A 13,818-nucleotide genomic window follows, 5' to 3' on the forward strand; every position below is an offset into this window, starting at 1 on the left:
TGATGCCCATTCGTCGAAAATAATTTTGATTTTGAATTTCTCGGATCGCGAATTTGTATGTATATGTATGTACAGTACAATTTCAAATAATCGAACGCTACCTTTAACTTGAAGTTAGTAAAATAGAGTTTGAGAGTTTCGATGCCAACTTTAAGCCGTAGTACAAGCCTTGTAAAAATATCAGTACTCCCTGAAAAATATATTCTACATTTGTTGACTGTTCTGTTTGTGGCTTAGTAAATTATTATAAGAAGTACATGTTGCTAATGTCTAAATGAAAAATATTTAGAATATTACGTAAATTAAAGTTTCTTAAATAAATATTGGAAGATGAACAGTATTCGTAATTCTTTTTTAGTTGCATATTCAGAAAATACAAGTTATTATAGACAAGTTCAAACACTATCAAATGCAAGTTTACTTAAAAATTGTGTTGAAGTAAAAAATAGAAATCCAAGAAATTTGGAGTTGATGACAATTGGTCGGAAACCAGAAGGATATCATTTAGATAATCCTGGAAGACATTATTGGCACAAGTAACTTGATTCAATGGATTATAGATTAACAAGGTTAATATAAACAATTAATTACAATGAATTTGCAGATTATTTGTAATAACTTCAGCTCGACATGTAAATGCTGAAATACATCATTTCAAAAATGGTGCAGTAGTAACAGTATCAACTAAAGAATGGTCATTGAAAAAACAATTATATCGGTAAGTAACAAGTATGAGATATGCATAATTATTAAAAAAAGTTTGGTTTCTAATAATAAACTTTATGTCCAGTACATTAGATGTTTCTGCATTTGCAAATGTGGGAAGACTTTTAGCACAAAGATGTCTTGAATCTGGAATATCAGCAGTGTACTGTGACATTGATGATTCAAATAGTAAAAGGTATGCATCACTTTTGCAAGAACTAAAAAATGGTGGCATTTCTTTAGAAGAACCTCCAGTATATAAACATGCAAATCCTTGGGACCATTCTAGAATGGTAAAACCATGGACAATAGATTAAGAATGAAACTTTGTCTTGTTATACAGTGTCTTAAAATATTAGGTAATAAAAAGCAAAACTTTCTTACAAGAATTACAATTTTTTTATTATTGGAAAATCCATTTACTCATTAACTTTTTAATGACTCACAAATTAGTGTTAGAACAATAAATATAAGTTTACAGTTTATTTCACATCACACAACTCTTCTCACTTCAAAAAAACGTTTCAAATAATACACTTGTCCTAGTGTCATACACACTAAAGCTGTAGATTCAAAAAATGACCATACAACAACTCTAAAGTTTGTGCTTTCATTGATTGCTCTGTGATTTCTATCGCGTACCTATAAAATAGATATTTAGTATAATTTTATAAAGATGGAATGTCAATATTAGAAATATAATATAAATATACCTGCATATATTCTTGTTCACTTTTTACACTCCACAAACTAGTACTAAGCTCCTTGATCATATCGTCAAGTTTGGCATTGGAGCTGTCTCCTTCTTGAGCACCACCTGCTGCTGCATCACCAACTTGTTTTGGACTTTCTCCAACATCCATATTAAACATGACGACTTTAGGAGTAATTGTACCCTTAGTATTACTGAAACAATAAGTGTAAATTCCTGGCGTATGAGCCGCAAACGTAAACTTTCCACTGCTCTCCTGTTCACCATCGTACATGACCTTGCCGTCAGGAGCAACTATTCTAACATCAATATCCAAAAATCCTCCTTCGGCAATTTCAAAAGTAAGGCCTGCAAAGCAAAGTATAGGAAAAACTTATCTGGACACGTAGAGGAAGAAAAAATGAGATATCGCGGTTGAAGTCGTTGAAGAGAAGCCGGAAAAACTAACCCATCTTGGTGCCGAAATCGACTTTGTCGAAGAAGCATTCCTCAGCGTGGGCATCGACGGTGATAAAATAGGAGTATGCATCTTTGGATGCGAAGGCTAACACGAGCGTTATCGTCAACCACCTCATTTTAGCGAGCTTATACTTGTCTCATGAGTAACCCACGAAGAGTAGAATTCCTGGGCTGCTAGGTTGTTACGCAAACAGATGGAAATTCACTGGACACAGTGTATATGTGCTTGTGATACGGTTTAATGTTCACTGTGTACGGCACTATCGTGGACGTGTACGTTTACCGCTCGCCTTACCTGTGGTGCGATGCAAACGCAATAAACGAATGTAGACAAATGACACACTCACGTACGTTACTTACACAGCCAGAGGTAGACGGGGGTGCGCCACGTGTACGGCGTTGCGCGACACTCTCCGACGCAAGCGCGCCGTCAAGCATTACTTTTGAATTTTAATTCGCTCGGTTTTGCATAGTATCCAGTTATACACTGGCTTCAAATTACTGATCATCACGTATTACAAAAGAATTTAGCAGATGTGAAGGAAATTTTGCATTTGTTCAAATTTAACTAGCAAAACTAGCATTAAGCGTTGTTCAACCTTTTAAGCGTTATAGGACAACAGCAAATAATTAAAATATATACCATTGGTTTAATTTATATTGAGTAACATAGTTATGTTTTTTCCTATTTAAAAAAAATTTTTTTCCTATCTTAAAAAAATGATGAGTCGCCGACATCTATAGCATTGTGATTGGTTAATGCTAAGAAAGAGACATTTTGAATTTTCCTATACTTTGAAATATTTTTATTACATATCTAAGAGTGTGAGATTTATATTTCAGCCGTAAATTCAATTTATAAATAATTAACATAGATAATAAACTGCAAGAATGGAAATATGCTGTTAATAAATCGATTGGAAAAAACAATACGTTATATTTTGAAATTATCAATACAAATGGTTAATGTTATAAGCCATCTGTGATACTGAAATCAATATCGTCGTGTTAAAATTTGGTAGAAAAAGAAAGAAAATGAATAAAATAAAATAAATGAGAGTACATATTTATCTTTTGTACATTGTAAATTAAGACGTATGGGAACAACGGAATCTAGTTATGAGAATATTAAACCCGGAAGAATATTCACGGGTGTTTTCATATAGAGACGATAAACAGTACACGATATTAAATGTATTACTCGTACTAATATAAGTTAGGAGCCATAGTCACTACTATTGAATATGTAAGTTGAATGTTATGTAATAATATAATAGCTTTATCGATCTTAGGTTGAACTATTCTTTTAGATAATTTTTCGAATATACCTTGAAATGTGTATAAGTTCATCAGGTATTGTGAAAAAGTGAGTGCTTGTTCTATTTTTGTTTATCGATGAATATTGACGTATGTAGTCTATTTTAAACAGCATAACTTATTCGTGCTCATTAGAATCTCCAAGTTGGCATGTAAAAAGTTCAAATAATGTAATAAATAATAGAAAAACATACAAGAAAGAGCGCGAAAAGCTCGCTAAATAACACTAGTGTTTTGAAAAATTATTATTATTGCTATTTGTATGACCTGTAGGGTGTATAATTAATAGTAATAGATCGGTTTGAAATATGCTCAAAAAGGCATATTTAAACTTACTATTTGCGATTTTAATATTGGAAACTTAGCGCGTGTTAAAAGAATTAGAATTTTTGCTTAAGAGAAAGTAGTAATCAATTTGAGTAGAGCTGAATACAAGTTTTAGCACTATTACTGTCATGTAATTCGCTTGACTTATTTTAAACAATCATCATCATTATTATTCTTTTATGTACATACGTATATAAATCATACATTTTGAATTTGTATTATATAATTAAAAAATAATGGGATATATTATTAACAAACGTTTATATAATTCGAAAACACACTCTACTAACTTATTATTATTGTAGCGGTGTCTTGTGTTCACAAAAACGGCAAACGTCGCGGCTAAGAATACCTCGAAGTCATAATGTCTAACAGTACGAAAATTAAGCAAATCGTTCGAGCGGCGGACCTTACAGAAAGCATAATAGTGAATCAGGGGCGTCTGTCAACTATAGAGCATATTGCATCAGCGATCGTTAGGTGTATAATAGCAGCTTATATTTTTTTATTACTTTTCGTTATTGGTTATGTTCAATTGCAATCAAAATTGTGAATAGCTCATTACATATTATTGAATATATAATTCACCAATTAATTTGAATATTTATGTGATCTTTCTGATAAAAAACAATAAAAAGAATGGATTAATTTTTAAATACCATAAACTATAACGAGGCTGAGATGACCGACACATATTCTCGATCTGTATTGTTTTAATTTTTATTTTAAATTACAAATTATTACAATAGAAATATATTCGAAAGCGAGAGTGCAAGAATCTATAACAAATAAATAAATAATTACTTGAAGTCAAATGACGATTAAATTTGTTGCTTGCTATAGTTGTATCAGTTAGACGGTGCAATGAATTAAACGAGCGTATGCGTAATTTATTATCGGTCGTGACCGTGACACTACGGTGCGAGCGCCGAGCACTAAGCCGATGAGCGTATTGTATGTATACCTACATCACTACATTATACATCTCATAAGCAATGACTGATTGTGCCGCGCGTCCATGGAAACTGCATGCGTATCTCTCTGTCTTTTCTTTCTTTCTTTGTGAAGTTTTTTTTCACGCTGAATAGACTACTGAGAGAGAGAAAGAGAGTTGGACAGTGGCCACGCACTCAATTCTTATAGCCAACCAACGGAACGAACACTGAGCAGTGAGTCTGCCAACAGCAGTTCTCGTTAATGCCACAGCGGCAGCAGTGCACACGTGCGTCAAGCGTGTGGCGACAGACAAGGAGAAAGAGGCGGCGGACTGAGCTGATTGCGTGTGTGTGAGTACGAGAGAAGACTGCTGCGCTGGAGACTGCTGCTGAAGAACGAGAGCCCCGCGCGTATATACGTGTATGGCTGTGTATTTTTTTTTAACTTTTTTGAAATAAGAATTCAGCGTCGAGTGCAAGCGGGCTCGCAGTCAAGTTAGGACACAATGAATCAACAGGAGGTCATGTCTAAGGCGGAGGAAGTAGCCGACCAGGTCAGATCTTCCATTACTAGTCTCTTCAAACTGTTTTCTCGCGTCTAGCATTGTGATAACTCGGCAATTATACCATTTTTCTTGGCTGTATCTCTTTCTCTCGCTCGCTCGCTCGCTCGCTCTCTCTCTTTTAAAATCTATTTCAGCAGCTCAATTAAAATTCTATGGTGATCAGCTATAGCTTTATTATCTATATAGTCCTCGACCCTCGAAGCTCAAGGTAGCTGCTATTGTGGGCCGCACGTGGGATACTTTGATCCGAGTCGCACATACGGTTTAAAGTCCTTCACCACGGCTTACCTTGGTAACTAGGTTACCACATAGGCAGTCGCCGATTTCTTGCAGGGACCTGGTTATGAAATTGTCGAGTTTCGGAGCAACCATATGCGCCCTACCAGTCCGCCAGCCGGCACGCTGAATGAATCTCCGGCGGAACCTCCACGTATTATCGCACGATACCGCCACAATTGGAGTACATACCACTAACTTTACACTCAACTGTTTCCTTATGTCCCAACATTTTCAACCGTAAACTCGAGTTTTTAATAGCTGTGGAATGTGCTTCGAGCGTTTTTCAATAGTGACCCCTATTACGAAAAATACGTGGCAGCAATCAATTTCTGTGGATGCTCACTTTTACTTACTTTCACAGACCCACTTTGTTCTAAAATATAGGACACGCGATAAAGTGTGTTGTCATTGTATCGTGCACGTCACGCTTTATGCTTCTGATGCTTTACACATGCTTTTCAGATGTCTAATTTAATCATATGTTACTTTAGGTGATTAGAAATGGAAAGCATGTGCTTCCAACGATGGCTCGACTTTGCCTTATCGCTACATTCCTGGAGGATGGTCTACGTATGTGGTTCCAGTGGAGTGAGCAGAGGGAATACATGGACATGTCTTGGGGCTGTGGAAAATTTTTGGCCACAATGTTTGTTTTGATAAATTTAGTAGGACAGCTTGGTGGATGTGTCATGGTTCTTGGAAGGATGAAAGTTACCATAGCATGTGGAGTTCTCTTCTTCATTGTCATTTTACAGACCTTAGCATACAGCATTCTCTGGGATATGCAATTTCTATTCAGGAACCTGGCTCTTATTGGGGCCCTGCTACTTGTATTGGCAGAGTCTAAAGCTGAAGGCAGATCTTTATTTGCTGGTGTACCTTCTTTGGGCGAAAATAAGCCAAAAAATTTGTTGCAACTAGCAGGGCGAGTGTTGCTGGCATTCATGTTTATCACACTTATAAGATTTGAATGGTCCTTTATTCAAATCATTCAAGATGTCCTTGGAGGAATTATGATGGTTCTTGTGACTATTGGATACAAGACAAAGCTGAGCTCCTTATTGCTCGTACTTATACTGACAGCTCTTAACTTTTACCATAATGCTTGGTGGGCCGTTCCAGACTACAAACCTCTCAGAGACTTCCTTAAGTATGATTTCTTCCAAGTAAGTTTACTAGAATATCAAACATTTGTTTTAGTCTGACTTGTTTATAAATCTGTTGAAACACTATTTTGCACTTGTCAACAAACAGATTGTTTTAATTTTTAGACTCTTTCTGTGATTGGAGGCTTATTGATGATTGTATCATTGGGGCCTGGTGGTGTTTCCATGGATGAGCATAAAAAAAAGTGGTAGAGGTGTAGAGGAGATTGAATTAGAGACCTTCCATTCCTGTTATATATGAGCTCAACCTGTCAATCAGAATGTTTTGATACACAAGTGAGAAGTTTGAAAAAAGTATGCAGTGTGCAGAGTGATTTGTAATAAGTCTGCTGTAATGGAGTTTCAGATTATTTATGAATACTGCTACTCTTATCTACAAAGAATCAAGGCACTTGAGAATAAAAGTTTAATTATGCTGAGGAATGACGAGATGCCTTAAATATTGAGGAAAAAAAATAACAATGGACAAAGACTAATTTATGATATATAACAAATAGTAGTTTGTAAATAATGAAAGACATTTGTCATAAAAATGATTTCCTTTGGCACATTTTAAAACTTTTACTTCTTTTTTTTTATTGTGGAAATCTGTTTTTTTTTAATCAAATTGAAATTTTTAAAATAATTAAATTTTTTCATATAATATTTGCATAGATTGTGTTATTTTTGTTATGTTTGTTAGTTGTGACCCTGTTGATAGAAAATCAAATTCTGAATCCTTGTAAATAAATTCTCAGTTTCATTAATTGGTAAGCTACTTATCGAATAGGTGCAGCTGGGTGTAAGGTTCTATATGAAGTCTATAAATAATTCTCTAAAATAAACGTTGCCTAAAATAGAATATATGCTCAGTCATTGCCAGCTCCCTAAAGTCAGAAAGTCAAATTTTGCAAAATCATGAAGATCCCCATTTTAGCTAATAAACAAATTAGTTATTACGACAAATCCATGAAGATTCCGAAAAAGAATACTGTGTATTCTGGTGTTTTACAAGGAGCAACAATTTTGACAACAAAACCATTCGTTTTTGTATTAAAATCTTACCATCGTTACGATCATTGTGATCATTGTTTTAAAAACGAGTGAGTACCAACTGCGATTATCAACACATTAAAAATTGCTTATTGCAAAAAAATTATTTTGTAAACATAAATTCGATTGAATTTGTTATTATGCATTAGTTTATACATAATAGTATCGCATAATTGTTTCGTAATAAACCTTTATCAAATCATAGCGAACGCTCCATTTTTTTTAAAGACAAATCTATGAAAAAGTTTATTTTCATATCACAAGATTTGTTATTTTCATCTTTTCATGATTTGGCAAATCTCAAATACGTATATATACACCAAACACATGTTCAATGATGCTCATGTGTCAGGTTACTAGGCAGTGCGCGAGTGAAATGCGCACTGTCCACTAGTGTCCACTGCGCTTGGTGCCGCCATATCACGTTTGTATAATGCTTATAGTACATATCATGGAAACTGTAACAGTCTCCATGGTACATATATATTGTTTGCATGCGCGTTTTCTTCTGCTAGACGCGTGAAAAGTATATGAACCTTTTGCCGCTATCTATTAACATTTTCATAAACAATGGTGATGTAATGCAGATCAAACAAGGAAATTGCCTTGCAAGCTCAAAACCTTTTGCATATGTTTTGAGTTCAAAACACAGAGAAAAACACTGTGACCACTGTTTTAAAAGGTATTTGTTATTTTATTGTTTTATTGTCGCGTGGCTTCTTTTTTTTTGCGATTTTTAATCATTATTGCTGACAATTGACTACGCAAAAAATTTAACTTGCGTTATTATATTTTAGTGAGAAGCTTCTAAAGTGTGCAGGTTGTCATTATGTTTACTACTGTAACCGTGTGTGTCAGAAAGATTCTTGGAGCATACATAAATCAGAATGTATGAATCTAAAGAAGATTGCACCTCGAGTAGTGCCAGATGCTGCACGCTTGATGGCTCGGCTTATTGTGAAGCTGCAGAAAAATGGAGAAGACGAAAGAGATTATTATGATAAATATTTATACCGAAAGTTTAAGGATTTGATGACTCGTGAGTTAAAAATCAACATCTAATTATTAATAACATTTTGAAATCATTGGTAAAAATATCTTTTAAATACCCAGATTATACAGACATAAAAAATGACCCAAAGCGTATGGAACATTTTGTGTCTATTTGTCAAGTTTTACAGGAATATATGTGCGATACTACCCTGCCAAATTCAGCAGAATTGTTAGCTATTTTTGGTAGAATTTGTATAAATTCTTACAATATATTAGATTCTGATATGAATAGTATTGGAGTTGGTATTTATTTAGGCCCATCAGTGATAGATCATAGTTGTAAACCAAATGCAATTGCTGTTTTTGATGGTACAACAATTTTAATAAGAGCACTTGAAGATATTCCTATTCTCGATTGGTCACAGGTAAGATTAATTGTATAGCATTCAAAAATTGGAGAGTGCTTAACCAACTACTGCAGAATTTTCGCAAAATAGTGAGTTTGAATTTTATATGTAGCAGTACATTATTTATTCAATACTATTTACAGATACACATTTCATACATAGACGTACTAAATACTACAGAAACAAGAAGAGCAGAACTACAGCGAGTTTATTATTTCTTGTGCGAATGCTCTAAATGTAAAAAACATGACATTTTTACCACTGCAGCTGTTTGTCCACATTGCAGTGGACCTTGTGACATTACCAAAGAATCATGTTCTAAATGTACCAAGAAAATTGATGATCATTTAAAAGAAAAATTCAAAGAAGTGACTGATTTTACAGCACAATATCTTGAAACTATGAAGAGTGTAGCCTGTATCCTTTATTTAAACTTATTATATAATTAATTAATTAATTTGTATTTTTCTCAATTAAATTTTTATTAGATTTAGACATTAGTAAAAAATGTTTGAAAAAACAAATAAATGTATTACATTCTCTGAATGTTCAACATGTTCGAACCATTGAAGCTGCATTTGATGCTGCTGTCAACTTGACATATTGGGAGGATGCTGAAAATTTTGGGATTGATTTATTACCTGGATACATGTAAAATATAACATAATTTTTCAACAAATATCAAATGTATATCATGAACATAATTTACTATTTTTCAGACATTACTATGGAGAAATCCATCCACTGACTGGGCTACTTTACTTAATGATAGGAAAAATAAAGTTGCATTTGGGTAAATCTAAGGCAGCTTTAGAAATGTTGACAAAGGCTGGTAAAATAATTAATATTACTCATGGTGAAAAACATGTATTATACAAAGAGAATTTAAGACCATTAATTTGTCAAGCTGTTGCTGAAAATCAGCACTGAATAGACTGAAAATTTGTTATAAAATTCTGTTTAATATTTATTTTTTCTATATATAAATATTAAATAAATTTAAATAAGTCATTTATGTTTTTTATTTTACATGTCCTATATATTCAGAACATATTCAAAAAGAATGATTTTTAATTATATGATATCATTTGATTCCTTACTGAAAAAATTAAGATACTGAAAAGTATCGATGAAAAAATTCCAAAGACAATCGGTTTATTCCATAATACCGTATATATATATATATATATATATATATATATATATATATATATATATATATATATACACTAATACTACTATGTAATGTAGATATATGCTTTGTGTACAGACAAGGCGAATACCTAGAAAGAAGATAGGGACTGGCGAATACGTGTGTGTATAGGTTAGGTGTAAATTCATCAAAGTCAGAAGATATACCAGATGGTGTAGTGCATTATTTATTCATCAGCTGTCAGACCCTCGAGATCAGGTCTAGAATGATATCAGCTGGCTTTTGTTCTTTTAGTGATGTTTATTATTTGTTATTAAATATTTAATTTATTAAAAATTGTCTTTAATATGGGGATCGTAAAATTTCGTAAGTTAAAATTTTCACGATCAAAGTGAAATATATTAACTACTACATAATAAATTGCATAAATTTTCTTTTACAATTCATAGTATTCAAGTGTTATCTTTGTCATACAAGGAACTCATAAAACTTAGATTTTGAATTTTAAAAAATAGTCGAAATGTTCTCTGCATTCAAGAGATTTACTGGGAAAAGTGATGGGGTACTTACCCCATCTTCTAGACCAACACACCAAGCAATGCCAACTAATTTACAAAGAAAATTTGCAAAAGGTGTTCAGTATAACAGTAAGTACATTTTGTATTTATATGTTGGTATTGTAAAAAAGTAATAAGGTATTAATTTTACTATTTTTTTTAGTGAAAATTATTATAAAAGGAGATAGAAATGTTGGAAAAACTTGTTTATTTCACAGACTGCAAGGCCAAAAATTTATTGAAGAATATATTCCTACAGAAGAAATTCAAGTTACAAGTATTCAATGGAATTATAAAGCTACAGATGACGTTGTAAAAGTTGAAGTATGGGATGTAGTAGATCGTGGTAGACGAAGGAAAAAAATGGAAGGATTGAAAATGGATAATATCATCTCAGCAGATGGTATGACTGAAGAACCTGCATTGGATGCTGAATTTTTGGATGTTTACAAAGGAACAAATGGTGTAATAGTCATGATGGATATAACTAAACAATGGACTTTTGATTATGTTCAACGAGAACTTCCGAAAATACCTAATCACATACCAGTTATTGTTTTAGGCAATCACTGTGATATGTGTCATCACAGAACAGTGACTGCTGATCATGTTATTTATTTTATTGACTCACTAGGAAAAAGAGCTGCACAAGTAAGATACACTGAAACGTCAATGAGGAATGGATTTGGGTTGAAACTTTTGCATAAATTTTTTAATCTTCCATTTCTACAACTTCAACGAGAAACTCTATTACAACAAATAGAGACAAACAAGGAAGAAACTTTTTTAACAGTTCAAGAGTTGGATTTATATCAAGAGAGCGATGATGCAAATTACAACAAGTTTTTGGATAATTTAGTAAATAAGAGAAGAGCTATAGCAGATTCTGTATCTGTAACTACTCTAGTTCCTAATATCACATCAACCTTAAGTAATCATGGACCTCAGGGTCAACCAGTTACACCTTCAGCCAAAATATTAGGTCCTATTGGAGGTGGCACTCCAATACCTGTTAAAAATATGGTTACCAGGTCAACTGTTAAAAAAGAAACACAGTCACAGGGGAACAATAATAATAATGGTAAAATTGAGTTAACAATGACGAGTAGTATTAGCACACCAGAATATTTAGCAGCTAGAGTATCCACTAGCAATAATTGTGATGGCAAAGAATTTTCCAACAGATCTCAATCCTTTGCATCAAAGATGGCAACACTTGAGAAAGACTCTAGCCTAGAAAAAGAAAGACCACCTAAAGATTTTAAAACATGTGCAATTACTACAATAGCTAGTGTTGAGGACTTTGTACCTGATGATGGCTATCTGGACAAATCGTTTTTAGATGACGATAGTCAGTCAAATTCAAAGTCAAGTCAGAAAAAACAAGGCGATTCAGATAGGTTTGTTTTGATACTTAATTTATATCTATAGCTTTATTTTATTTATAACATAGATTTTTTATTGTTGCAGTGATACTGAAACTGCAAATCCGTTAGTTGCCGGATTTGAAGACGACCTATCATCAGCAGATGAGATACCGATTCCCGTCCAACCCAAATTAGCCGAAAATCCACTGAGTAAGCAAAGGCATAAACGTGGAGACATATCCTTAGGAGCTGAATCAAATTTAGCAAGTGGGTCAGTAATCTCTAAACGTGACTCCTCGTCATCCACAGAGGAGTTGCAATTGGCCAATAAATTACATCTAGATGATCAAAATGATGCGAATTCGGACGATACGTTTGATAGTTGGCTTGGCCGAGATTCCAAGTGGAGACAAAGTCCTGAAGGTGGAGAAGATGTTAGTAGCAGCGTCGGAACCAAGAAAGACAGACACGAGTTAAGTGATAAAAGTTTGGATGCAAGTGTCACAAGTTCAAATGTTCACCTTGAGCTTCTGGATAACAGTAGTATACAACAATTGAGCTCCAACAGTAGCAGTCCAGTAATGAAAGAAAAGAAAAAACACAGAGATAAGGTACGTATTAGTTTGAAATTAGCAAAGTAAAAACTGCGCTTCTGCAAAAGTTCGAGCTTTCGAGATTGTCTCTAATTTTCGAGTTTCAGAACTACAAACCTTTTATAATGGTTCAAGTATTTAAATAGTGCGTTTCGATTTGCGATTGCTACAGAACTAACAAATTTTTTTTAATTAAAATAAAATTGAGCTCAGAAAGCTTAAAAAATGTAGAAGCTAAAGCCAATTCCAAAACTCGAGTTGCTCGAATTTCTTAAACTTTTGAAGAAGTCGAGTCAAAGCATTTTGATCAGCAGACACATATTTTCTATAAAAAAATTTTTTCCAGACTGAAGATAAAGAAAAGAAGAAAAAGAAAAAGTCGAAAGATAAAAATAAAGATAAGGAGAAAGCGGAGAAATCCGAAAAAAAAAAGAAGCGATCTTCAAAGAACGAAGATCATAAAAAAAAAGACGAGTTAGAAGAATTTCTGAATGGTACAAGCTCAAACATTGGTAATGTTGATGCAGCTTACGAAGCTATATAACCCCATTGACTTTTTAAAAAAGAACTTGTAATGATTTTTTAAATGCTCTTTTTTATGGAAAAACTAACAGCACATATTTACATTCATTCAATTCCTTATTAATTTGAAACTTAAAAGTGATGCATTTAAAATTTAGGTCATGAAGTTTGTGGTTGAAAAACCAATCATTTCCATTCCACACAAAACTTAAAAACAAATTAACTTGTGTAAATATTAAAAATATCAAAATAATTCAGGATGTATGAAAATATTTGTATATCTTATGAAATTTAAGGAGAAGAGTTTATCGATATCTAAATGTATGAAACTATTTATTGTTATATATCCTAATAATGTTTATAAATGTACATATAACTAAGTGTTCTATTTGATCATTAAAAAAAAAAAAACTAATAAACATCAGTGATGCTACTTTTAAGCGCTTTTCTTGTTCTTTTTAAAATGCTTAATTGACCTGAAATTCTTTACTTATCACGGGCCGACACAATTAGAATGCACTCTATCTTTGCGTTTAGCTCGACAATGGACACCATTGTTTTGATACGTTTTGTTGAGAATAGAACAAGTGAATACCTGAAGGTCGGCGTGGAAAAACTCCGTTTTGTTTTCAATTTGGGCGCTCTTTAAACTCGCTCGATAAACAGCTTTTATTGGCTGCACCAACAGATGTCGTCAGTGACATAAATATATAGTCGATTGGTGCGGA

At 33.2% G+C, this 13,818-nt stretch overlaps 5 protein-coding genes across 9 annotated transcripts; 4 read left to right on the plus strand and 1 right to left on the minus strand.

Moving 5' to 3' along the window:
* Positions 1-168: 168 nt before the first annotated feature.
* Positions 169-1,142, plus strand: LOC131671232 (large ribosomal subunit protein uL18m). Its single transcript, XM_058947498.1, has 3 exons — positions 169-536; positions 605-718; positions 791-1,142. The coding sequence occupies exons 1-3, from the start codon at positions 331-333 to the stop codon at positions 1,020-1,022; spliced, it is 552 nt and encodes a 183-aa protein (XP_058803481.1). The 5' UTR covers positions 169-330; the 3' UTR covers positions 1,023-1,142.
* Positions 1,071-4,668, minus strand: LOC131671231 (transmembrane emp24 domain-containing protein 2-like). Of its 2 annotated transcripts, XM_058947496.1 has the most exons (5): positions 4,489-4,668; positions 2,237-2,377; positions 1,866-2,171; positions 1,419-1,765; positions 1,071-1,347 (listed from the first exon to the last, which is right to left on the minus strand). In XM_058947496.1, exons 3-5 carry the CDS (start codon positions 1,990-1,992, stop codon positions 1,198-1,200), a joined length of 624 nt encoding a protein of 207 aa, XP_058803479.1. In that variant the 5' UTR covers positions 1,993-2,171; positions 2,237-2,377; positions 4,489-4,668; the 3' UTR covers positions 1,071-1,197. The 2 variants fall into 2 exon arrangements, with proteins under 2 accessions (XP_058803479.1, XP_058803480.1); XM_058947497.1 differs by lacking the exons at positions 2,237-2,377; positions 4,489-4,668 and having other exon boundaries at positions 1,866-2,217.
* A 134-nt stretch (positions 4,669-4,802) lies between these two features.
* On the plus strand, positions 4,803-7,295 carry LOC131671229 (surfeit locus protein 4 homolog). 2 transcript variants are annotated; one of them, XR_009302521.1, is made up of 4 exons: positions 4,803-5,009; positions 5,792-6,466; positions 6,572-6,742; positions 6,813-7,295. XR_009302521.1 is itself a non-coding variant. In XM_058947494.1 (3 exons), exons 1-3 carry the CDS (start codon positions 4,962-4,964, stop codon positions 6,656-6,658), a joined length of 810 nt encoding a protein of 269 aa, XP_058803477.1. In that variant the 5' UTR covers positions 4,803-4,961; the 3' UTR covers positions 6,659-7,295. The 2 variants fall into 2 exon arrangements, 1 of the variants encoding a protein (XP_058803477.1); XM_058947494.1 differs by having other exon boundaries at positions 6,572-7,295.
* Positions 7,296-7,355: 60 nt separating this feature from the next.
* LOC131671227 (histone-lysine N-methyltransferase SMYD3) lies at positions 7,356-9,838 on the plus strand. 3 transcript variants are annotated; one of them, XM_058947492.1, is made up of 7 exons: positions 7,433-7,548; positions 7,851-8,180; positions 8,296-8,537; positions 8,612-8,916; positions 9,042-9,315; positions 9,387-9,549; positions 9,618-9,838. In XM_058947492.1, exons 2-7 carry the CDS (start codon positions 8,029-8,031, stop codon positions 9,826-9,828), a joined length of 1,347 nt encoding a protein of 448 aa, XP_058803475.1. In that variant the 5' UTR covers positions 7,433-7,548; positions 7,851-8,028; the 3' UTR covers positions 9,829-9,838. The 3 variants fall into 3 exon arrangements, with proteins under 3 accessions (XP_058803473.1, XP_058803475.1, XP_058803474.1); XM_058947490.1 differs by lacking the exon at positions 7,851-8,180 and having other exon boundaries at positions 7,356-7,548; XM_058947491.1 differs by lacking the exon at positions 7,433-7,548 and having other exon boundaries at positions 7,555-8,180.
* Positions 9,839-10,208: 370 nt separating this feature from the next.
* Positions 10,209-13,509, plus strand: LOC131671186 (rab-like protein 6). The gene is made up of 5 exons (XM_058947428.1): positions 10,209-10,417; positions 10,501-10,698; positions 10,772-12,008; positions 12,079-12,586; positions 12,915-13,509. Exons 2-5 carry the CDS (start codon positions 10,572-10,574, stop codon positions 13,110-13,112), a joined length of 2,070 nt encoding a protein of 689 aa, XP_058803411.1. The 5' UTR covers positions 10,209-10,417; positions 10,501-10,571; the 3' UTR covers positions 13,113-13,509.
* Positions 13,510-13,818: the final 309 nt, after the last annotated feature.

The sequence above is a fragment of the Phymastichus coffea genome, unplaced genomic scaffold (assembly GCF_024137745.1).
Source record: "Phymastichus coffea isolate CEN01 unplaced genomic scaffold, Cenicafe_Pcof_1.1 PCOF00120, whole genome shotgun sequence".
Lineage (NCBI taxonomy): Eukaryota > Metazoa > Arthropoda > Insecta > Hymenoptera > Eulophidae > Phymastichus > Phymastichus coffea.